This window comes from Polypterus senegalus, chromosome 1 (genome assembly GCF_016835505.1).
Source record: "Polypterus senegalus isolate Bchr_013 chromosome 1, ASM1683550v1, whole genome shotgun sequence".
Taxonomy (NCBI): domain Eukaryota; kingdom Metazoa; phylum Chordata; class Cladistia; order Polypteriformes; family Polypteridae; genus Polypterus; species Polypterus senegalus.
This window is the reverse complement of record NC_053154.1, coordinates 30,828,526-30,854,582: the sequence shown is the minus strand read 5'-3', so window position 1 is coordinate 30,854,582 and position 26,057 is coordinate 30,828,526. Positions and strand designations below refer to the sequence as shown.

Below are 26,057 nucleotides of genomic sequence, written 5' to 3'. Positions count from 1 at the left end.
TTTCTGTATTGCAGTGTGTTTGGCCAACAATGTAGTGAAAACCCTGATTCTCTGCTATATCTGAAGAATGGCATTGTTCAAGAAGTAATAGAGAAGCATTATTTAAAGAAGCTTTCCCTAGAAAAAACAGCGCATCGTCTTTTGGCAGGTAAAGTACCTTTAATTTAACCTGATAGTTAACAATATGAACAGAGAAGTGACTCTGTGGTTTAGTGCCACTGTTCCAGAAGTGAAGTAGGCTTGATCTGAGTTTTTTTTTTTTTTTTTTTGTTAACCTGAAATATTAAAACTTCATTAACCATGTTAAGAATATGGATTGATCTAAGTGGAAGAATCCTGTCTACCCATTAAGAGAAACTCCTTTACCATCCGTAATTTTGTGGGAAAGAAATGCCTTTTTTTGCTTAAAATTAAATAGGATCACATTTTTTCAGTAGAAATAGTAAAAAAATCTTTTTTTTTTAAATTTGGCAAGAATTTAATAACTTTGAAATATTTTAAATAGTGGCATACCTTAATCTGTGCTAGAAACATGTGGTCTTAAGTAAAGTATTACTTCCAAATTAAAAAAAGAAACCGGAAACTCAAAAAAAATTAACGCCCTGAAACTTACCCCTCAAGTCACTGAAGACTACTATCTGTGTTATTCATGGGAACAGTTTTCAAGCCCTCATTAGTCATGTAGCTCTGGAGACATGTTTCCATTTTCAGAAACTAGATTAAAAGAACCAATCAACACCAAGAAGCTTGCCTATTTATCTTGATAGCTGTGGTGGCACATTTACTCAATGCTAATGCCTCAAAGCTCTGAATGACAATGTGGAGTTTACACATTCTGGAGTTTTTCTGTGGAACTTTCAATAGGTTCTGCTGGTTTTTTTACCTTTCCGTACCCTAAAGCTATGCGTGTCATAATGTAGCCATTTCATTTTATTATTGGATATATATATGTATTTTTTTTTTTTTGATGAAAAGTAGTATCATTTTTGAACAGCTACAGAGATACATACCTTCTCTCTGGAAATATAGTGGTGAGAGTGTAATAATAGCTTCCAAAGTGTTTGCTTTCCTCATACATTCAGAAGGCATGTTTTCTGAAACATTGCTTTGAAGTGGATTTATTTAGTATTTTTAAATCTTCCTTTTTAATTTAGAAATACAGTAATCCCTCGCTATATCGCTCTTCGACTTTCGCGGCTTCACTCTATCGTGGATTTTAAATGTAAGCATATCTAAATATACTAGGCTGACCCGCCTTTTAAGGCGACTGACTTTTAAGTTGACCACTTCTTAAGGCAATTCAATATGTAGATCAATTTGATATTTTATACAAACTCATTAATTTGGTTATATTGCATTTGATCGGTATTACTTTAATACTCGTAGTTTCTGTTATTTTTGTGATGAAATTTAAACTTTTTTTCTATATTGAGGTCGCCCTTTTGAACCCCCCTGATATTTACTACGTGATGAGGCATTTGTACTCCATCAACATTAATTATTTCCAGAGACGTAATTTTGTCTATTTTTCCAGCGCATTGCACACAAAAGCAAGGGAATGATTTGAGCACCAGAACTCTGCTCACATCATGTTGCTTCGTACCGCAAGCTGCAAGTAGTAGTAGTAGTAAGTCTGTGATAAGCGGAATACCGCTACCCTTTCCACTCACGGGACGGAAGGACAATCCCGACCGCTTTTATATAGTAAGAAAGAAGAAGAATATATTGCACAGTCTGGAGTAGAAAATCATCTTTTACCTGGAAAACGAAACTACAAATCCCATCGCATTGCAAAATGGAGGGGCGTGTGTGAAACTCCGCGCCTGCGTAGCACTTACGGGACGGAAGGACAATCCCGACCACTTTTATATAGAAGGATATCACGGATTTTTCACTGGTTCGCGGATTTCTGCGGACAATGGGTCTTTTAATTTATGGTACATGCTTCCTCAGTTCGTTTGCCCAGTTGATTTCGTACAAGGGACGATATTGGCGGATGGCTTAGAAGCTACCCAATCAGAGCATGTATTACATATTAACTAAAACTCCTCAATGATATAAGATATGCTTCCCGCGCAGTGCTTGATTGTTTGCTTTTCTCGGTCTCTCAATCTCTCTGACATTCTCTGCGCCTGACGGAGGGGGTGTGAGCAGAGGGGCTGTTTGCACAGAGGCTGTTTGCCTAGAGGATACCGACGCTCCTCTACAAGATGCTGCTTTATCGCTGTGCTTCGGCATATTAAAAGCACGTATTGATTTTTTGATTGTTTGCTTTTATCTCGCTTTCTCTCTCTGACATTCTCTGCTCCTGACGGCTCTCCTTTGAAGAGAAGATATGTTTGCATTCTTTTAATTGTGAGAAAGAACTGTCATCTCTGTCTTGTCATGGAGCACAGTTTAAACTTTTGACTAAAGGGTGTTATTTCATGTCTAGAGGGCTCTAATAATGTTAACAGTGTGGGAGAGTTTATAAGGGCTTAAAATATATAAAAATAACCATACAAACATATGGTTTCTACTTCGCGGATTTTCATCTATCGCGGGGGGTTCTGGAACGCAACCCCCGCGATCGAGGAGGGATTACTGTACTGCTTAAATTAGGAACACAAATTTCTGGGTCAAATGATGAATTAAATGAATGTATGCCATGTTTTTAAAAAATAATTTTAACTTAATTGCTTTTCTAAAATAAATAAGCTGGGCCACTGTCTCACCTTTTATGAGGAATTACTGTATATTGGGATTTTGTTCACATCCAGTATCTCCCCATATTGTGTTGGGGAGTGGTGCTGACATTGATTTCATATGAAATATGGGAAAAACTACAGATTGAATATTGTAAAGTGGGTCATTAAATTAATGACATTTAATTAAACAAGAATGTGGATGAATGAACTATGAAATGTTTTGGAAGAATATCATGTTTTTTAAATATGGTTGAAAAGAAAAATAAACAATTTATTTTGTTTTTTTCTGGTGGTTTGTGATTTTTTCCCAAACTATTTATTTCATTGAACTTCTAATTATTTTATTAATTATTTAAATAGCTGCTTCTATTTATGAGCTATGCATTTTAAAAAAGCATATTTCTTTATTTCACAGGTGTATATATTAATTTAGGGTGGCACTGTGGTGCAGTGGGCAGTGCTCCTGCCTCGCAGTTAGGAAACCCGGGTTCGCTTCCCGGGTCCTCCCAACGGGGAGTTTGCATGTTCTCCCCGTGTCTGCATGGGTTTCCTCCGGGTGCTCTGGTTTCCTCCCACAGTCCAAAAACATGCATGTTATGTGCATTGGCGATTCTACATTGTCCCTAGTGTGTTTGTGTGTGTGTGTGTGTGTGTGTGTGTGTGCGCCCTGCCCAGGGTTTGTTTCCTGCCTTGCGCCCTGTGTTGTCTGGGATTGGCTCCAGCAGACCCCCGTGACCCTGTAGTTAGGATATAGTGGGTTGGAGGATGGATGGATATGTTAATTCTGTTTCTGCTTCCTTAGTCATTCTGTGTTAAGATTAAGGCATTTTGTTATAGAGGTTTTGGTTTTTTTTCACACTAATAAATTGATTACTCCTGCCCTGTAGGTCATCTATGGAAACTTTCAGATCCTGATGGAAATGGAACATTTAAATATTGTGATACTTTAGCTTTAGCTCAACTTCCATTTCATCTTGTGAGTATGGTTTGTTTGTTGGGATATGTAATGATTATGTGTTAAATCAGCAGCTAAAACAGAATGTCCTATCTGTGTGAATCAAACTGATAGTTTCATTTATTTACTTGAATGTTTGTAATCATCCATGTTAGCAACGCAAAATTACTTATTTTAAACTTAGTCATGCCTACTAAAATTAATTGAACTTAACTGAAATTATGGTATTAAGATCATTTGTACTCCGTTAAAACATTCATATTTCAATTATTACAAGATGAAAATCACTTAAGTAAAAGAATATTACAAAATGTAAAATATTCATTCATTTAACTTGTCTGCATTATTCATTGTTTGTGTGATACTCACAATTTGAAATACACAAAAAAGAATGCTTATGATGAATAAAATATCAGCAGCAGAGGTTATATTGAACAATATTGAACAATAGATTGTTGAATTTAAAATAGAAAAAGAAAAGCAATATACAGTAAGATGTCAAACCTATAATCAACCAGTATTGCAAACAAAACTAATTCTAGATTTGAACAATGGCAGCAGAATTATATCTGTGGTCTCTTGAGAAACTAAAGAGCATGAGCTGTTTCACATACTGTAATAGCCCCAGATGGATTATATAATTAGGGTGTGGACTTCAAAGTTTCACAAATATACAAAATGTCAGTTTATTACAGAGAAGTATTACGTTTGTGAAGAACGCAAAAGAAACCTTGCTCATAAAGGAAGAATATTGACAAGAATTGTTAGAGGAGAGTAAATACTGAAAGACAAGATTAGCAGCAATTGGCATGTGTAAATTGAAAGTCAAGTAGCATGTAACAGAAATTGTGGATGCAGGCCTGAGATAAAGAAAAGTGTTTAAAGTAGTTATGGGCAGCTATGGAGTGTTCCATTATTTTAGTCTGCATTTTTTCAAACCCAGACTCAGATAGATTCTGTGCTTGAAGAACAGTGAGATTTAAAAAGGGTACGTATATACATTTGTTATTCATGATTACTGTTCATTTTCTTACTTTTAGGTTTACAGTGGAGAGTTGTATCATTTGCAAAGCCTGCTTAGTAATGTTCATTTTGTCTGTGCACATGTGCAATTAGGTATGCTTCCAGAACTTTTACAGGCTTACTGCCTTTATGGTACGTATAATTTGAAAACATTAATTCTAAATTGTATCTTTACCTTAACTCACAGTGCCATAATGGTGTACCTCATTGCTATTGACTGACTATGCTTGGATGCTAATTTTAGTCCTGATTAGTTTAACTTCTTGTTATAATTTCCATGTGGATTTCATTCTGGAATTTAATTTTACTCTCATAGTCCAAAGATATATTTTCAACTGTTTTCTCTTATAGTATGGAAGTGTGTCCAGCTATGGATTGGTAGCCAGTCCCAGACCATTTCCTGCTTTGTGCATTGTGTTTCTGTAAGAGGTTCAAACTCACTTTGGCACTCACCCAGAAGAAGTGAAAATAAGCAATAGATACATAGTTTTGTTTTTTATTTTGTTTTGTTTTTTCTTTCAGAAATTGCATAAGCTGCAGCATATAGTATGTTTACACTGATAGAACTGTACAGTATATGATGGTTGCAGTTGTATTAGTAGTTCGGTATTACTGGTTTGTATGTTTAACCCAGCCAATTTTCTGTTTTGTGTTAGATTCAGTCATTCTACATGAAAATCCAAGTTTAACTTCTCAAAGTTCACTGGAGCCCTTTAAAGATTTTCTTCATCGAAATCACTCCATTCTTTCTCAGGAACCTTGTCTTTTCTGGCAACAAGCTATCAATGAGCCCAGCTATTCTGCTGTCAGTCACAGTGCTCAAAATGTTTTAGACAATACCAGTCCTGGTTTCCATGTGATGAAATGGCTCAACAAACCTCAGAAACCAAGGAACATCATTAGGTAAGCATATATGCCACTGGCCATGTTGCTTTTCAGAAGCAGTGAAATGCAAATATGATGCTTATTTTTCAAAGTAAACTTTGCTTTTATTAACACATCTTTCATTATTCAGTAAAACAGTGCACTTTTCTTCTGTTCCTGCTTGTGTGGCTGTGAGTCCATCTGGTAAAATTGCAGCTGTTGGTACAAATCAAGGATTCCTCCATTTGATTACAACAGGTACAGGCCAGGTGAGATTATTTTCATTGAAAAAATGAAATAATGTTTTTGTTGATTATGAATGTTGGTTTGCATTACCTTGCACTAATTTTAGAAGTGTGCATGACATGCTGCTAACATAGTTATTTCTTTCAAAAACTGTTTGTTCTACAAACAGCCTTTTAGTATCCTTAATTGGTTAACAAATATTATCATTGGTAAAATGAATAGCCTTCAGCTTTTTGAAATAAACCTAAGGATATTTCTCTGACTATTTTACGTGTTTTACAGGTAGAAGCATTAATGTTGACAAAAACTAAGAAAAGTCAGACTTGAAAGAATCTAAGGCTTCATCTGTAATGGGAGGAAATTTGTGAGGGTTGTCCACCAGGCCCCCTGTGACTCTTGATTTTCCCGAGGGCAACATAAGCAGCAAATATGTTTTGAGGGAGTCAACAGTAGATAGATAAAGAAAGGGGAGAACATGCACACTTAAACAGAGGGGGTGAAAGAAGAAGAAGGCTGATAAAGATCCTTACAGAACCATTTTTTACCTTCTTCACTGCTGGTATTTCTCTGGCACTATAAAAAGGGGAAGGGAAACTAAACTTCATCAGCCAAAAAGCAGACTGAGATACCCTTCTCCTAGCACAATATGAAGGGTTTCTTGAGACAGTGATCTACAGGCATGGAAGATACTGTATCTTCTTCATCCTGGAAAAAGGCCCAAATATTGTGTTCTTTCAGTATTTAGCACCTGACACTCCTTAATACCCTCACAATTAATGGTTCTGTATCTAGGAAACCAATTTAAAAGGTTCACATGTGAGCATGCTGAGAATTTTCCAGATGCGTTTCAGACATTGCCAGGCATGTAGCACAACTTGATATCTAAAATAATGATTGTGCAACACAACAAAATGGAGATTTGTTTCATGTACATTTTGATATTAGAGAGAGAGGGGTTGGGAGCATGCACAGGGTGACGAACCTCCTAAGGATCCCAAATTAGGACCCGAGTATAGCCATGCAATAGGTGACATCTCAGTACTACACTAGTTCAGATGGAATGGAACAGTGTGAGGTTGTTTTTTTTTTACAGTGGCTGGAGTACCAATCCTGCCACCAACCCCCACATATTCCCTTGCAAGTTGGAGGACCTGCTTGCAGGACTGAATGCAAGTTAACGTCATGCCCAGGATGGAGCAATTTCAGGTTAAGGGCCTTGCTCAAGTGACCAACGGAGTGGAATCACTTTTGGCATTTATGGGATTCGAACCGGTAACTTTCGATTGCCAGCGCAAAATCCCTAGCCTCAGAGCCATTATCCATTTTGATATTTTTTGCTGTTTTTTTTAGCATTGTTCCCAGTTGAAGTCTATTGTGCTTTCTCCTTAAAACCATGAAATTTTTCTCACACATTATTAGAAACACACAGAATGAGTAACAGATATTTAAAAATACGGTATATAATTTTTTATTTGGAATATTCCTTTAATGCAGAATATTTGTCCATATTGAGTTTTACCCAATATTTACCAAGTACCATTTGTATTTCAGTGTCATGAACTGATTAATATTTTAAAGTTGTAAAAGATAAATAAAAACAGCATGTTAATGGCATTCATTTAATATATTGTATACAGGAATGTCCACATAGCACCTGACATTCCTGATCTATATATAAAGATTTTTAAGCTGAACATTCAAATCTGAATTAATGAATAATTTGTTGGTTAAGGTTTTTGTTGTTTTTAATATAAATGCTGCCTAAAATGGGATCCATTCATGGACACAATCATGCACACAACCTCACTCACTAACACAGAGCCAACTCAGTGTTACTAATCAGCCTTAATTAAATTTCTTTACATGGTGGGAGAAAATCAGAGTTCCCAGAATATCATTAAAGATAAGAGTTCATGCCAAAAATTAAAAGGAAAAGAACCCTTACCAGAACAAAACCATATCTAAGTGCAGTGAGGTCACAATGGTAATCTCTATGCAGCTATTTGTTGATTCACAAAATTGTGCGTTCTGAATTTCTCTCTTATACATTAAAATCTGATTTAATTAAGGTTATTCTGCAAACTTACTAAAACAGCTACCACTCTTGCTGTTAATAAAATCTCTTAATCCACTTTTGTGTCGCAGTCACAGGTAAATTTAATTAGCTAAGCAGTATACTTTGGCCTTAGTAATAAAGAAATAATTTAAGTAATTTTATGTGCTGTACTGGTACAGTTGTTTAGAGTGGCTCTCTCATAGCTCAAGAGACTTGAGTTATCACCCCAGTTCAAGTACAGCCCCTTTGGATTTAATTTATTCAAAGCTAGTACCTTTCTAAATTTGATTAATAATGAAAAAGTTTTTTAAACCTTAAGAAGAAATACATACACTTTCTAAATTAACTTCATGTTTATTTTTGAGCTTCAATATTTATAGGTATATATAGGTAACTCTGCTACCTCTAGCTCTCCATCCTGTCTTTTTGTCAGTGCCACTGTCTCTAATCCATAAAACATATCTATCTTGTAGACCTCCTTTTTCACTCTTGTTGGTACCCATCTGTCACAAATCACTCCCGACTCCCTTGTCCACCCACTTCACCCTACCTGCACTCTCTTCCTCACCTCTGTTCCACACACCCTGTTACTCTGTACTGTTGATCCCAAGTATTTAAACTTATCCACCTTCACCAGCTCTACTCACTGCATTCTCACCATTCCTCCTGCCATTTACACACATGTATTCTGTCTTGTTCCTACTGACCTTTATTCTTGTCCTATCTCCTCCTCTCCAAGGACTCCTCAACCTGCTCTCTACTCTCATTACAGATCACAATTCATCTGCTGACATCATAGCCCATAGGGACTCCTGTCTAATCTCATCTATCCACCTGTTCATCACCATTACAAATAAGAAAGAGTTCATAGCCAATCCCTGATGTAATCCCACATCTACCATGAATGCATCCATCACTCCTATCACAGACCTCACCACTGTTACACTTCCCTCGTACATACTTCTCTGCCAATCCTGACATCCTCATACAATACCACAACTTCTCTCTAGGCACCTTGTCATATGCTTTCTCCTGGTTCACAAAGCCACAATGCAACTCCTTCTGGCTTTCCCTATACTTCTCAATCAACACCCTCAGAGCAAACATTGCATGGAACCTTATTGCTGCTCGCTAATCATCACCTCCCTTCTTAACCTAGCTTCCACTACTCTTTCCCATAACTTCAAACTGTGGCTCATCAATTTTATCCATCTGTAGTTAATACAGCTCTGCACAACCCCCTTATTCTTAAAAATTGGTACCAGTACAGTTCTTCTCCATTCCTAAAACATCCTGTCACTTTCCAAGATTGCATTAACACTAGAATTACCAAAGCCTACAAAAAAAGTGTAATCCTGGCCCATCTTAATTCCCTTCGCACCTCTCTGTCAGTGTCTTGTGTGTTGTAAATGTGTCGATCAGCACAAGGAGCAAGCAGCCTGCTATACTACTCCCTGCCCACCGCCACAGCTCAATTTGCAAAGAAGGTTCTCAGTGATCAGTGTTGGTCTTGAAGTGAAGTGCTTGAAGTTGTACAGGGTAAATAATATATTGTCATTTGGAATGCATGCATTTCATGTGTGTACCATGTCTACAACGATCTATGTAAACACATTGCTAAAACAGAAACGTTTTTCATGTTTTAGTAATAATTGACATAATGTAGACATGAAGTGTATAATGTGTGAAGACTGAAGTCCATATATCAAACAAACATTTTCACAGAAGGTACAGGTATAACAAAACTAGTGCATTTATATTCAAGAATATAACCGAAGACAAAGAAGTTGCCTTAGGGTAAGTCAATGACATGACTTCTTGGGTGGTGCAGCTGTAAGAGTTGCTAACTCATAATCAAGAGGTCATGGGTTCAATTCCCGGGTTCACCAGTTACTATTTCGAGTAGTGAGCTGCTATTTTTATTATTATTATATAATAAAAGCATAAACTTGATTTGAAGTTGTAACAGCCGGTGTAAATGTATGGTACTTGTAAAAGTTAGCGATTTTTTTTTTGGAGGGATATAAGCTGACACACAAACACTGGTGAATCTGCCTTCTTGGTATCTCATTGTCACTTGAATTTTTCATTCAGTTTTATTGAGTGTTCCTGTTCACACTAAATTAGTATGTACGTTATGGTCCATAATGTCAAAGCCGCACTGATGCAACATTATTCCTATTCATTCACATACCTTTATGCAGTTGTAATTAGTGACCACGTTTTTTTTTTACCCCATCTTGCCCAATCTCCACATTTTGGTGCATGGTGGTGTTTCTTTTGTACTCCAGGACATGCAGAGGAAAGAATAGTACAGAGAGGTCAGTTCCATTTAGTCTGTTGCAAGCACAATATATCAACATTCCTTCTCTCCATTATATCAGCTAACTCTCTCCCCTTATCAGTCATACTGCCAACATTCAAAGTTCCTACTCTCACTTTCACTCTATTTACCTTCCTCCTATCCTCCTGCCCCTCCTGCATCCGGACACACTTTCCCCCTGTTCTTTTTCTTTTTCGGCTAATAGTAGCCCAATTTCCACCAGCAACCTGTTTGCAAACAGAACTGGTGGCGACCGTTGTTAACCCGGGCTTCAGCTGATGCAGTATGGAAGTCTGTATTGTTTTTGTTCACATATTGATCTGACAAAATTTCACAACGGATGCCCTTCCTAATGTAACCCTGCCCATTTATCTGAGCTTGGGACTGGCATAAAGAAACACACTGGTTTGTTCATACCCTGTGGCTCGGTTATCTGTGCAATCTGTTAATGATCCATTAACCGTGGACAATATGGATATCTTGTTAATTTATTCCAGGAAATTAGGAGAATTGCCAGTATTTGTGATGGTATTTCCACTTGTGTCTTTCTGGATGAAGAAACAATATTTTTCACATCGTTCAGTGGGCAAATTGAACAATGGAACACTGTCAGTGGATGCAGGTAAAATGAAAACTTGCAAATAAAAACATATTCACACTATACTAAAATTTCAAATATATTTCTTTGGTTTCATTCCATTGTGGGGAAATGTGTCCACATAAAGAGACAAAGTTTAAATGTGGTAATTTTAAAATAAAAATATAGATATTACTGACTTTTACCATAATCCACTGAGACTACATTCTTTACTTTTTATCTTAAAAATTCAAATAACAAATTGTTAAACACAATTTATAGGCATATTGTACACATTGTGATTATGAGTATGTTAATATGCCCTACTTGTCACTGCATGATTTATATAACTTTTTTTACACTATCAGGATTCTTAGCACGTTTTAAAAATATATGACTATGTTTTTATTGTAAAATTTAGGAAAATGGCAACTGTTAATGAAATACAAAAAAAAATGTTTTGGTCCTTGCAGTCTAACATTTATGTAGATCTAGATTTACATCTTTAACTTATTTTAAATTGTTTCTAAGGCTGATGCATATACAAGCACATCGGAAACAGATCACAGGGAGTGATATCAGTCCAGACAAAAAGTATGCTTTAACAGTTTCTTTAGACATGGATTTAAAGGTAAATAATAACTGAAAACATATTACATTAGTAGTAATGTTTAGGCAGGGATTGTAGATGCATTAAGTTTTGGCGTAACTATGAAAAAACACAATGCTTTGTTTGTTTAATGTATAGTATTTTAAAAAGAAATAATAACACTTGTCACAAACAGGAAATCATTTTACTTTTATGTTAACATAATAGAAAATAAAAGTATTTATGTCAAACACAGTCTTGATTACAATACTGAGGGCAATTTATAATAAATATACTTGTATCAATTTAATTGTTTTCACTTTGCTTTTCTCCTGGTCAAAACTGATGCAACAGACTAAGTAATTAGTCTGATAAGTTTTGAAATTAGCATGTTTTATTCCCATTGAAATGTGATAAAATGGTAGCCGGGTTTTAACTAAACATGGGCATGTATTATTTCTGTGCAGGTATGGAATACAAATAAAGGAAATCTTGTTGAATCACTGTCAAATTCTTCTCCTCTAAACTGTGTGAGGTTCCATCCAGATGGTCAGCTAATAGCTTTTGGAAGATGGGATCGATCAATAGTTATTTGGGATTGGCTATCAAAACAGATATTTAGTGTAAGTATTATAGTAGTTTTGAAAAGGCTTTGCTTTTTAAATGATAAACAAAATACTGCCAAGTCTTCAATGTTACAAAATACAAATGAAAAATATGTAATGTGTCACTTAAATAGACAAAGTAATTAAAAATAAATTGGAAAGTGCATTTCTTTAATAACAATAATAATATTAAACTACATTTTTTCACCACTTAAACAACTTTATGAAGAATAAAGGGAACCATTTCAGCCACCATCAATATGTAGTAGCCACCTGGATGATGCTGGGCAGCCATTTTTGTGCCTGTACGCTCACCACACATTAGTTGTAAGGTAGTGAATAGATGAGAGAGATGGCCAATTCATAGTCTATGGGATCAACATAATGCTGCATTATTATTAAAGAACTTGCTTTTCATTACATGGAAGTTAACTGAGTTAAGAACACTTCAAAAATAAGAGTAGCAGCTTGCATAGTATGGATTTAGTTGATAGTGTGATGTTTTATATTACTTCAGCATAAAAATGTTGAACATTACTACCTATTGTTGATAATGCCTTTAATGTGCTGCTGTACAATCACTACCTAGACTGACAATCCCAAGTCTGACAACTGTCCAGCAGATTTATTACTTTGTCTTTTTTAGCTTTTATTAGTTTATTTGAATTATTATTTCTTTAAAAAAACAAAACACCCACATACCTTCCATGTTTTAAAGATTCTCCATGGTATTTGACCTTTTAATAGCATAAGTATGTTAGAAGAGTGCATTTACAACTATATCCTATGGTCCTATTCTGTCATGTCCTACAGTCTCATTTGTTACGTATTATATTTTTATTTACTTATCGATTAATTGATTGATTGGCTGTATTATTTATCTTGTGAGTCTGTATCCTTGTTTTTTTATATTTCTGCTGCTGTATGCATCTTAATTTACCCTTGAGGTTAATAAAGTTTATCTAATCTAATATTCATCAATCCACATATTAACTGAAATCCCTAAGAGTTATATTCATTTTTATATTAGCTGAATTCTACAAGGCTACATTCTATAAATGAGTCATGTATATAGGATTTGTTAAACAGTTTATTTGAAACATTGCATATTAAGAAAATACTTTTTAATTAACATTATTTTATTTAATAATTGCTCATTTTATTATGATTGCCATTTCTTTCAGACTTTGGTTGGCCATATCACAGCAGTGCGCACACTGGCATTTATGCCCACTGGCGACTTGTTGGTGTCAGGAGATCTGAATGGAGACATTAGGTTGTGGTCAGTGTCGACTGCTTTTTGTATTAGCAGTTTTTGTGCACTCAATGGATCGGCTGAACTTGTTCAGATTTTGGATTGTGGTCAATTAATGCTGACTGCTGGGGCTGATAGAATGGTAAGAAATTAGATTTTTTGCCTTTATGATAAGGTTTTAAGCCAAATCTGCTTTGCTTTAAAAATAATTAAGTAACAAAATGTTTGTTTTTATGTTCCTTTTTTAATATGTTTTATCTTTATTGAATAAATATGCATTATACTCTGTAGACTATAGGATGGTACAACATTATGGTGCATTAGTTAGTACTGCATCCTCACAGATCAAATGCCTTGGGTTTGATATCCATGTCCAATTACTATCTACATGGAGTTTGTATATTGCATAGCTTTTCCCCTGGTACACCAGTTTTCCAACCATATCTCAAAGATATGTGTTCTAGATAGTTTCTTCTATATTGGGCCTGTGGGTGTATAAATAATAGAGCCCAGTGACGTGTTGGGCCCCAACTAATATTAATGCTGAATGAAAAGGTTTCAATCCCCTGCTAACCTGAATTGGATTAAAAGGGTTCCTGAATAGTTTGCTCTGCTGTATCATGTTATTATATTGTTTTTTCCTTTTTCTTTACTAATTTGTGATTACTGTATTTGTAATGAAATGTTACATTTATTTTAAATTCAAAAACAATACTAATGGTGAACTTTTCGGTCAAACCTTTCCCTGGGTCTTAAGGTTATAAAGACTCAAAAATAAAATTTCATATTCAGGAGCATTTATGTTGATACTCAAAATATCCATGATTGTCTGCTTGGAGTTTAGTCCAAGTATACTGATTTTCCTCAGGCATCCTAAACATTAGCATGAGTGTGCTAATAAAGGTGACTTTAAATGAGTATGAGTGAAATTGGGTGTGTTTGTGTATGCACCCTGTGATAGACTGGTGTCACATCCAAAACTGATTTCTGTCAGCTATGGTAGTCTCAGAACTCCATGAGTCTGCCATGAATTAGGCTGTTTTAGTAAAAGGAAGGATCAATGTCTTAACATGGAGTTTAATCATTGCTTTGGAATTAGGAGGCTTTTTCACTTGAACTATTGCCTTACTTAAATAAGATGGAATCCAATACTTTAGCAAATAGTATATGAGTAGTGGCAACCATCCAATGGGAAAGTGCCCTTAAGAACAAATTTGTTGAACTGAAATCAAGTGATAAAGGGCATTATATAAAATTGTGTAAGTAAATAAACATTATAATGAAATGAATCTCAGGAAATTAAAACATATACAATTTTCAAAACCCCCTAAAATGATAGCAAACTGCTGAAGATGCTGATAAGTGTCATGTGTACTATGCCCTAATTATTCCTGTTGATTTAAAAAAAATCATTCATTTAAAGAAATTTAAGGCTAATGTGCTTTTTCCATAGTATTTCAGTTTGTCTCTGTTATAGATGTGACCAGCGTGGTGTCATCTAAGTCTGACATATTGTGAGGTTTCTGAACTTTTTTGGGACACACCAAAGCGCGATTGCTGCATCTATTGAGGACTGCTTGTCCATTGCCAAGGCAACCGTAGGTTTGCAGTGCCACAAGCATAGCACCGTCAAAACAACTACAAGCCGATCACTGCCACGGTATAAGTGCCTGTCGCCAATGGGTGATGCAAGGAACATTATTAGTGCAGGGAACACTATAACTTGGCCACTGTCCTGGCCCCAACTCTGCCCGTTTGCTGTGTCTGTGTATAGGAGAGTGGTAGATCCCTCTACAATAAATAACTGTGCTGTTCCTGTTTCAAGCTGAATAAAGCTGGTTTTGCTAAAGTACTGAGACTCAGCTTCATTTTTGGGGTGACTCACACATCACAGTATTAACAATGTTTAGAATGAATGCTGTGAAGTTTGATCACATCTTTCTATTTGCTTGGTTTCAATCTTCTTCTTCTTTCGACTGCACCCATTAGGGGTTGCCACAGCGATAGTCATAAATTTGAAACAAAGCATAATTTTCATTTTCATAAATTACTAACATACATAAAGGGGGATAAACAAAGTTTATGTGTTTCTGGGTTCAGGTACGTGTATGGTCTGGACATCCTGGACAGAATATTGGACAGCTGGCATCTTCTGATTCTCCAGCTCTCTTTGTGGACATAAGTAGTGAATATATTGCTGTTGGTCTCCACAGTAATGGAATTAGAATCCATCACATCTACTCAGGTCTGTGAAATATTTTATAATTAATCTTAACTATTTAACAGTGTTTTTTGGAATTCTTACTGTATTTCTTTTTAAACTTTACATATGTTTCATTTTTGCCTTTTTCAATAGGCAATGTCATATGGGAATGCAAAGATCCAAAAATTTCAGTCTCTTGTGTGATTTGGTTAGAGCAGGAAAGACTTCTCCTTTCTGGAAGCAGTGATTGCATATTACGTTTATGGACTCTTGAGACAAGACCTAATATGGAGTGCAAATGTTTCCTGAATGACCATCATGGGCCTATCCTTGCTTTAGCAAAATCTGAATATTTTGTAGCATCTGCTTCAGGTAACCATTAATGATGTGTTAAAAAAAAAAAAAAATCAGAACTTCTTATTAAGCATATTAAAGGAGTCATACATTTTAATATTGCCTGATTGTAGCTTCTTAAGATTTTTGCCTTTGTGATGTTTTCTGAGACTTTACCAGGTTTATACAAATTAGAAAGTGTAAATGAAATTCTTTACTTTATTTTAAACACCTACATGTAGCCAGGATCTGTTCTTTGCACTTTTTTCAGCAGAGTACTTCATCTCAGAGTATAGCAAAAGTACAGATATAGCTGGATTGTGTTGCTTTTTTGTGTATTTGTGTTGTCCTTGCATTTGTTTGTGTAGTTGTTCATATAACCAGATTTGTATACTAAAGAGGTGGGCAATATCTACCTTTGTAAGTTATGTAAAACATTTACATTAGAAATGTTATCAATGTTAAGATTGGTGCATTATATAGTGCTAATATTTTCCTATACTTAGATAATGCAGTGTCATTACATGCAAGAAGTGTAGTCCAGCAATGACTAGCTAGATTTGTATACAAATAAGATTTTTTTTAGACTTTGTATGTTTTACAAACTCACATTTTTTATTAAAAAAGTTAATTAATAATTTGGTGTTACAAGTCATAAGTAATTTTTTTTTTTTTTGCTTTACTCAAACATTTTTTTTTTAATACTGTGTTTTTCTTTATTAGACGACTCTTCTGTGATTCTGTGGTCAATGCAAGATCTAAAAAGTACTTCTTGTAGTAAAAAACCAGTTGCCGTATTAAATGGACATTCTGCAGGGGTTACCTGCCTGTCATTCAGTCCAAGTGGAAGTGAGCTTGTAACTGGAAGTAAAGACATGGTAAGATGCCTGTTTTATTTATTTAGTCTTTTTTCAACAACATTGTATTACAGTGAATTTTAAAAGAGTAAAACTCTTTATATATTAAGAGTTAATACCAAAGGAGAAAACCTATAGGTAAAAAAGATTTACAGTATTCTTCATATCTGGCAAAAACCATTAGTGTTATTTTAAGGTATATCTTCTGGGCTTCTTTAAGTGTTTCTGCTTAATTCCTGTTGTATTAATCAATATGAGGAAATTTTACATGATGGTCTTTTGTTACTAATAAGCTTCTGCATTGGGTCAGAATTTGTAATGTCATTTAAGATTAATACATTTTAGCCCTTTCTAGATTATAGTAATTGTGATTGAACTATCCTTTGTTTAAAGCAATATATTTTTAATTATTGCCATATAACTCTTCTTTTGTTATATATATATATATATATATATATATATATATATATATATATATATATATATATATATATATGTGTGTGTGTGGACACAAATTTATTTTTATTTAAAAAAATGTATTCATTTGCCAGGGTTCAGTTGGGGTTGGTTTCGGGGAGAAAACTGAAAATAGTGTTCGGATTTCTGGGAGACTGGTTTTCTTATAATGTTTGGATAAGTCAGATAGGATTTGCACCAGTTTCGAAGTTTTTGCTGCCTGTTGTAAGCAAGGGAGCACAGCTGAACGTGTGCATGTCCTTCACTGAATCGGCATAACCATAGTTCATATTTGGCCCCATCTGCTAGTTTATTTTACAAGTCACAACACTTCAAAAAAAATTCAAAATACCCCTTTTGGTTAAAAGGAGGATGGGCAGGGTGTAATATGAATGAGGTGGGACAGGTAGGCAGCTGAAATGTGTAATTAACAGGTCATTAAGATATTGTTCACATCTGTACAGCTTGTTTGATTTGGACCAAGATACCTCCTAACTAATAATATTAGTTTATTCCACATAAATGCTAATTCTCTGATTCACATTAGTGTGCAAAGTTTTGGTTTGGAATTGACGCAATGTTTATGACACATTCCCACGTTACCAGGAATTATTGTTTGACCTTACAGCTATGACCACAGCTACTGTACAGCAGTCCATGGGTATTTGTCCATGTAATGTAAGGGTCTGACATCTGACCCAACCATATCCCAAAACAGGCAATAAAGACCAAGGGAAAAAAAGTGATAAATTCAGTTTGACCAGAGGTGTCAGCAGCAGCAAAAGCTTTTAGTTTCTTGGAGATTATGAACCACTTTTGTGAGCAAGGAGTGGTTTCCAAATGATTCCTTTATTAGTGTGTGGGGATAGTTATTTTCTAGGAGATGTTGCATCACTTATTGAAGTGACAGAGGAGACAGTCATTTCTGGGATTCTTCCAGAATTGAAGGAATTGCCAGAGACTTGGGAAGTTTGCCATGAACTCCGTTTTTACAGTAAAACTGTGTTCTGCCCCTTCCAGAACAGGAGTATCACTCCAGTACTGCTCCAGTATCTTCCAGAACAGTAATATCAAAGTCAGTATTTAAGGATCGAGGAGTAATATACATTTGATTCATTACAGTATTGCATTTTTTATATTTTATAGTAAAGTGTATGTTGTTTATGCCATTATCAGTTATTATAAACATTTTTACATGTTTTATATGTATGCTTGCATTTGTTACCTTTGTGATGGTAATAAAGCAGCTAATTTTCCTTTACTGTCTATTTTTGCCATCTCTTGTTTGGTTGAGAAGATAAATTTGAATATGGTTGTTAGAATACTTACCTCTATTTTTATCAGTAATTTTACTTACTGAATATGATAAAAATGTTTTTTTTCCACTATATTGTTTCTTGTACTCCTTAGAGCCTTATTTTTTGGGATATCAAGAGTTCACCTAAAATTCTGAGATCTTTTAAGGACTGTCATACAAACTGGATCACAGGATGTGTTTGGGGTCAACAAGCTGTGGTAAGATCTGAAATAATGTATAACCTGGATTAAAGTGAAAATGCTTCACCATAATTTAAAATTTCAATTAAAAACAGGAATAATGTATCCCCATTAAAATCTCAGTGGTCTGTTACAGGAGCTTTTAAATGAGCAGTTATCCATTGGGGATAATAGTGAAAAAATGGAAAACAGATAAAATTGGATTGACTGTACATTCTGCAAAGATAGTGTTTAGGATATTTTATCACATTCTGTGATACTGTTAATTTAAGTATGCTATGAAAAATTTGTAACTTTAAGTACTCAGTAGAGGTTACTTCAATTTGTTAACAACAAAAATCCCTTTGTTGACTTTTATACAGGTCACTTCTTCTAATGACTGCAGAGTTTGTGTTTGGGATGCTCTATCTGGAAAATGTTTGAATGAGTATTTAGGACATAGTGCAGCGGTGAGCTCTGTCAGTTTAATGGTATGTTTATATCATATTCTTGGTTTAAAATAAAACATATCTGCTTTAACAAATGAATGGTTTATTTATGTACAGATATAAAATGTATATTTTGCACACACATACACATATGTACAGTACACTATTATACAGTATATGGTATGTGTAACCAGACCATTAAAGTGATTTTTTAACAATAATTTCTTAAAATATGTCAAAACAACAAAATGTTATCCAAACTGTTAGTGTCTCAAATACTGATAAAAGTTCCATATTAAATAACCATTAGGTAAGAACACATCCTATGATTCTATAAAAGGGCTTTAATCTCTTATCCATCCTTTTTGTCCAGTTTTTACAGATTACACTCCACATAAACTTAGAAAGGATGGTACACAAAGTGACTACAGGACACGTTGTCACAAATGTGAAAAGCAAAGTGTCTTTTTAAAAATCCTCATAATCCTTTCCGTCTTTAGATAAAGATACATATAGCGGAAATTGTGTGCTTTAATTGCCCCACTTTACATATGTTGAGATGTTGAGAATTCTTATTCAAGTATAAATAAGTCCTGTTTAGTTATAAGGCAATACTTGACATATGAAATCAAGTAATGCAACAATAATACAGATTAGAACATTTTTGTTTGAATCCCTTTGGTAATGATAATGTTAGCTGTGAAACATCTATGAGAATATAAAAGCAATGCATTTAGTATGCAGTTTCTTATAAAATACATTTCTTCTTTATATATATATATATATATATATATATATATATATACAGTATATATATCTATATATTTTACTACTGTGTTTTAGTAAGCATAATTCTGCAAATATTTTCCATAATCATATCCTTTATTAAACCCACTTACTCCTTTTCATATTGACAGTAAAAATTATTATATGTTATAAAGCAAAAAAGGTATTTTGGCTCAGTAACTTAATGAAAATAATAGTTTATTAGTTTATTTCTTATGTTATTCCAATTTCATTGTATTTCTGTACTTCTGTTTCTAGAATGAATATGTCATTTCATCAGGAGATGATGGAATAATTCGAGTTTGGAAATTAACTGGAGATGACATCACTCAAATTTCAGCACATGCAGCCAAAATAAATCATTGTGCATTCTCCACGTCCAGATGGAAAAAGCCATCAGGTAAACATAGTTTTGGAAGAAATGTCTTTTCTTTTATCAATGACAAACTATTTTTAAAATTATAAGTTAATATAAACTTTGGAGAACTTCACTTTCATTAAGCATCATTTCATAATTGGTAAACTCTAGACAAATACACTAAACAAAATTCTGAAATATATTTTGTTTCCTGCAAGTGCATATTTACTATTAAATAAACTAAATATAATAAACACATAGCAAGTTCCTTTCTAAAGGGGGTGATGATAAGATTGTAAAGCAAAACTAAAAAAGAATATAATTAGCACTAATTTTGCTCCAACATATTTGCTTACCAGATTCTAGGTACCCTATCTGCTGAATTTGATCCCAAGTGTGCTTTCCCCTACATTACATTTCCTAAAACTCCACAAACTAACCCCTGTCAAATATCTACCATAAACTGCAGTAGAATTTAAACTGACAGGAGGAAACAACTTCCTGCTGTATTTCTTTTCCCTTTCCTGTGCCTCTCATTGTGTAGTCCTCCATCACTTCTGCATACACCGAGAAGCCACATTTCTCTGAGCACTCACAGTGTTGCTGAGATAAGAAAGGATCCCATTCCTTAGAATACCTCACTTGTTACATATTATTATTGACAAATAAAAGACACAGATTAGGTCATTTTCTAATTTGAGTGTTATCACTAATTAATATATTGAAATGTTCTTTCTGAGCTTTTTAACTGGACAGGAAATAGTGTGAATCAGTTAATCAGTTAATTAACTTTGCATTATATATATAAAGAGTAAATATAGAAAAGCACTCGGAGGCAAGAAGAAAGCTCAGGAGAAACCCAGTCTCCTTATTGATTACATAACTGCCTTATTTCCCCATTTCTTTTCAGAACAAGCACATCAGTATGAAAATCGAGAACTGACATCCGAAGATATGTGGTTAGCTACAGCTAGTGCTGATGGAACAGTGAAATTCTGGCAACCTCTAGTGGTACAAATTCTAGCATAACACGCATTTTTATTTTAAAAAATAGGAAAAAATGCAATGCTGTATACATAGTTGTTCAGCATTAACTGAAACTTAAAAATATATAATGATAGCTGCATATCTTTTTGTATGGCAATGAGTTGTGAGGCTACCTCATAACACTTGATCCTAGGTTCACCTCTGCAGTATTCCCTTCTCCTCTTTGGTTCTTTATTGAAAAGTTTGTGTTTTTTGTTTTCTGAATGACTTCTGAACTTACTCACAAAACTAGAAATTGATATTGATGTAGGTTTATAGTGTCATTAATATCTCATGTACAGAGTGTTCTGAAATTCTTATTTGTGTGTGCTAATGAACATGCACCACATGGCCTGTCCTTGGCTTTGTCATACTAGAAATTATATTATTCCATAATATGAAAAGCAGCCGAAAACCTAAACTATCTAAGGCAGTATTAGGAAGAGCTCCAACTAACAGTGTCTGTTAAAGGCTTCAGGTTTTTGAAAAAAAAATTGACAATACACTCAGCAGCTTTTTATATTTTTGCTAAATTTCAAATATCAGTGGGTTTTTTTTTCTATTATTTTGAGAGAAGACAAAATACCATAAAATCAATAGGGACCAGCAATATGGGTAAGGAACTACTGGTTAGTATGAATATAATTGAGATGATGATGTAATTCGTTGACGCACATTTTAACAATGTTTATTTTGAAACCTTTCTGAGAAAACATTTTTTAAAATAATTTACTATATTTTTTATGTCCCTTTCAGCACATGAACATATTAAATGGTCACAGTGGTACAGTCCTTGCTGCAGCCCAAGAAAAAGAAAGCTTTGTCACAGTTTCAGATGACCAGACCCTTAGAATATGGCAACTACCAAAAGAGCAAAGTAAGTGGCTTTACTTCAGAGAAGAATATATTCTAGATTTATTTACTCACATAAACTGAACCTTTTTGTGTTGAGTTTTGGGTATGTTGTGATTTAGTACAGAATTTATGAGCACAACTAAAGCAAAGTCAATTCTTCCTTATCAGCTGTCATTCTTAAAATTCTAATGTCTCTTTCCCTTTCCAGACAAAGTTGTCCTTTTCCTCGCTTCTATTCAACCTATCTCATGATCATCACGCCCTTTCTCTTCATAGATCGGAATACATGACCCCCATTATTATGTATAGTGCCCCCAACAAATACCTCTATAAACTGACAGCATTCTCCTCTTTCTTGTTAATGCCAACTCAGAACTCCCCACAATTCGTAATTTGTTTAGTTCATATAAAGCTCTCTTGGGATACAAAATTTACTGATATAAATTCAACCTTCTTCCCTGGAGGTTCACCACTGGGCTTATACTGTTGAATCGATTTGGAGTTGGATCAGTCCTCCTCAAATATACCAGCATGATTTACCAACAGAATTAATTTGGTTTCCTTTTACATTTACTAAATGTGTTTGTCATTTTCACTTGCTCTGTTTTTGCTCTTGGCACTTTGACTATATATACAGTACATATATGTTATTCCTGATGAAGGAAAGTCTGTAGGGCTATAGCATAAAACAAAAAGTTGACCTGGCTAATCACCCTAGACCTCCATGTGAATGAAGGTAAAGATTCTTTGCCTCAGTATAAAAGTTATCAATAAACTGTGGATTAAAATACTGTTTTGTTTTAATAGTTATGGAAACCTGGCTTCAGAAAGGAATACTGAATAACCTTATGCAGCAACATGTCCTACCTACTTTTCATTCATCCAGGACTGCTGCCTTTATGTATTCATTTGCAGTAAATACGACTAGCTGTTGTTCACCTGATTTGGAACTTTTGTTGATAAAATAGTTCTCCATCTATCTTTGCAGGGAGTTTGCTTTAATTTTAAATGCCCTTATTTACTTTCCTCCAGATACTATTATTAAACAGGTACTGAAACTACAGTACAGAATATTTGCAAGTCAGCATCTGATCATCCAAATTATTAAAATTATAACTTATAACTTCATCAATTTGTTTCTGCTTGACTAGAGGATAGATAATTTTGCATCATGTGTGGTTAAACAAATATTACACTGGTCTACAAACAAATCTCATTTTTTGCTCCAGTCAACAGTTTTAAGAATTCTTTATAGATCTGAGGGTGCAAAATTAAATCTAGCATCAGAGTTGCTTTGTCTCATCAAGTTTTTGATAAATTAAGGTTTAAAATGACAAAAACACTTGTTTTAGAAAGTGGTAATAGATTTTTGAAATGTAGAAGCCTAGACTTTATCCTCATCACAGTCTGTGCAGCCGAAATTAATACAGTAGATTTTATTCATAAGTAGTGTAAGCATCTTTCGCTGTCCTACCAAGGTGAATTCCATATAAATGTAGCAAAAAAAAAAAAAGCATTTAATATGTTTCACTTCCACAAAACCACCATTTTAGAAATAAAATGATTTTCTCATTCAGACAGCTCAAGGGCTATTAAAACTCAGGAATGAAAGGCAGGGTATAGTTCAAAATCTGGATTCTGCACCACCCTGTTTTATATTTCATTTACCCCTCTCAAAAGGAAGGGTGTGTATTATTTTACCATTTGCTTTCAAAACAGTATGTTTCAATGGATCCAATATCTCATGGAATAGTTTTTTTGCATAAAATTTTCAATTTCAGAACACCTACTGTATATCTGTAAAGTATGTGCAGCAGTATTTTGGTGCAAACTACTGTTCTTGTTTTCTGTTTATGACTTCTTCCACCACCATGAATATTGGTATAAGGTTTATGAAGTGATATGCTCTTTTTGCTTTTAGCCAAGCATTTTGTTCTGTTTAGCAATAAAACATCTCCATTTTGGTCTCATCCAGTTGAGCAGGGCACATTCTTCCAGATGTCTTGCGGTTCATTTATATCATTTATATGCATGTTCTTTTCTGTATAGAGGGAACTTTATTCTGTCTACCTTTACATGTTCAGTCTACTTCTGAAGGTAGAGTCATGATGGTAATATCTACCATATAAATGGAACCCTGCACATAGCTTTAGGGATTTTTACATTTTTGGGCATCACTCAACCTAACATTTGAGAGAATTTGCTGAGAAAATTGACATCTGTCTTGAATGTCCTGAATTCATTATTATCAGTATTTTTTTCAGAAATGGCTTTATAAACTTTCCCAGGCTGATGGATTTTTCTGAAATATCTTTTGACCTTAAGCATAGTGTTAACACAAATCTGAATGCTCCAAAAAAAACTGACTAGTTCTACTTTTATATAGGGATGCTGATAAATAAAAACCATAGAACTGAATAAGGGTGTAAGTGTACGTTCTTTATCATGTAACTGTGCCTGTTTGTATATACTGTATACACTACTGGTCAAAAGCTTGGAATCACCCAGAAATGTTCTTGTTTTTCATAAGATAATGATACTTTTTTATCAAAATATCATTAAATTGATTTCAAAATATAGTCAAGACATTTGTAGTGTTTCTAATGGCTGTTACTGCTTGAAATTTCTGATTTTTAATTTATTATTCACATTTTACTGCAAAGCCCCATTTTAAGTTTCCATTCTTTTAGTGTTCCAGTGGTCAATTTCAATAGCTCATTCATTATTAGTTATGTTTAAAGGATAACTGGTTATTAGAGACACCTTTATAATTGCGTTAACAATGCTGAAACCTGTTATTGTGTTCAGTAAAGCAAGTACATTGCTTTTCTTTGGGTTTCAAGGAACTGGCTTTACTGAAGTTAAGTTCTGTATTTCAGAATGGCCAAATGAAACAGCATTATCAAGAAACATGTTCATCTGTTGTTTTCTGCATGATGAAGTTGTTTTCCATGTGACAGACTGACAAGAAAATCCAGATTTTGTACAAAGTTGTCTATTATTGTCTTGAGAGTAAAGGGCAAACTGGACTTAATCAGGAAAGAGAAAGAAAGAGAAGGCCAAAATGCACAACTGCATAATAGGATAAGGGCATCAGAGAGTGCATCTTGAGAAACAAATGACAAATCTTCAGTTGGCCTTTTCTTAAATAGGCAGTAAAAAGAAGACTTTGGGATGCTGGATTTAAAGGCAGATTTTCAAAGAAAAAGCCATATGTAAAACTGGCAAATAAAAAACAAAAGGCTAACATGGGCAAAATAACAGAGACATTGGATAGATAATGTCTGGAAAACTGTATTATGGTCAGCATCCTGGTATAATCTTTTCTCTGTTGCAGATGGGACTAGTACATATTCTGATGTTTTATCCTCTTATGCAGTTTTACATCTGAGTCTTTCCCTTTTTTTTCTATCCTGGATTGATCCAATTGTCTTCTGCCCTCCATGACATGTTTCTTGAGAAAGCTGTTTTATTTTGGCTATTTTTGAACTTTAGGAATGCTAGTATCATTCAACCCAAGTGAACCGAGTAACAGGTTTTTAATGGTGCTAATGTTATTGCACAGGTTCTGTAATAACCAGTCAAAATGACTAATAAAGGGTAAGCTTAAGAGTTGACCGTGATTACCCTGAAGGAATGTGTGCCGAAAATGGGGCTTTGCAGTCATATGTAAATAATTAAAAATCAGTCATTTCAAAGTGTAACAGCCATTACCAACACTAAAAATGTCTTGGCCATATTTTTAAGATTAAATAATGGTATATTGATAAAAAAAGGTGTAATTTTTTATCAAAAACTTGACAATTCCTAAGTAATCATCCTAATCTTATGGGTCAGCAATAAAATACTACATAGCCACATAACATTTCAGGATGTGATACAAATAATGTCATGTATTTTTTTTTTAATATAGTTCCACCTGCTGTGCACAAGGGAGGTGTCAAAATATGTTCCTTCTCTCCATCGGGAGAAATAATGTTGTCAGGAAACAGCACTGGGGAACTATTTGTGTGGTACCACAACTCTTTAATACAGAGGTTGCAGGTAAGAAAGTTTTGTTTTTTTTTTTTAATTGAAT

The 26,057-nt window shown here is 34.4% G+C and overlaps 1 protein-coding gene across 4 annotated transcripts in view; it reads left to right on the top strand.

Moving 5' to 3' along the window:
• LOC120523818 (telomerase protein component 1-like) overlaps nucleotides 1-26,057 on the top strand; it is a 157,013-nt gene that overhangs the window by 113,386 nt on the left and 17,570 nt on the right. For all 4 annotated transcript variants that reach the window (XM_039745470.1, XM_039745451.1, XM_039745460.1 and 1 more), the window contains exons 31-48: nucleotides 15-148; nucleotides 3,575-3,663; nucleotides 4,683-4,797; nucleotides 5,322-5,568; nucleotides 5,681-5,798; nucleotides 10,652-10,776; nucleotides 11,263-11,362; nucleotides 11,788-11,943; nucleotides 13,110-13,322; nucleotides 15,281-15,425; nucleotides 15,537-15,755; nucleotides 16,440-16,594; nucleotides 18,440-18,544; nucleotides 18,889-18,996; nucleotides 19,999-20,140; nucleotides 21,009-21,109; nucleotides 21,881-22,001; nucleotides 25,893-26,023. In XM_039745470.1, coding sequence (XP_039601404.1) covers nucleotides 15-148; nucleotides 3,575-3,663; nucleotides 4,683-4,797; nucleotides 5,322-5,568; nucleotides 5,681-5,798; nucleotides 10,652-10,776; nucleotides 11,263-11,362; nucleotides 11,788-11,943; nucleotides 13,110-13,322; nucleotides 15,281-15,425; nucleotides 15,537-15,755; nucleotides 16,440-16,594; nucleotides 18,440-18,544; nucleotides 18,889-18,996; nucleotides 19,999-20,140; nucleotides 21,009-21,109; nucleotides 21,881-22,001; nucleotides 25,893-26,023 — 2,524 coding nt within the window. The remainder of the gene's footprint in view (nucleotides 1-14; nucleotides 149-3,574; nucleotides 3,664-4,682; nucleotides 4,798-5,321; nucleotides 5,569-5,680; nucleotides 5,799-10,651; nucleotides 10,777-11,262; nucleotides 11,363-11,787; nucleotides 11,944-13,109; nucleotides 13,323-15,280; nucleotides 15,426-15,536; nucleotides 15,756-16,439; nucleotides 16,595-18,439; nucleotides 18,545-18,888; nucleotides 18,997-19,998; nucleotides 20,141-21,008; nucleotides 21,110-21,880; nucleotides 22,002-25,892; nucleotides 26,024-26,057) is intronic.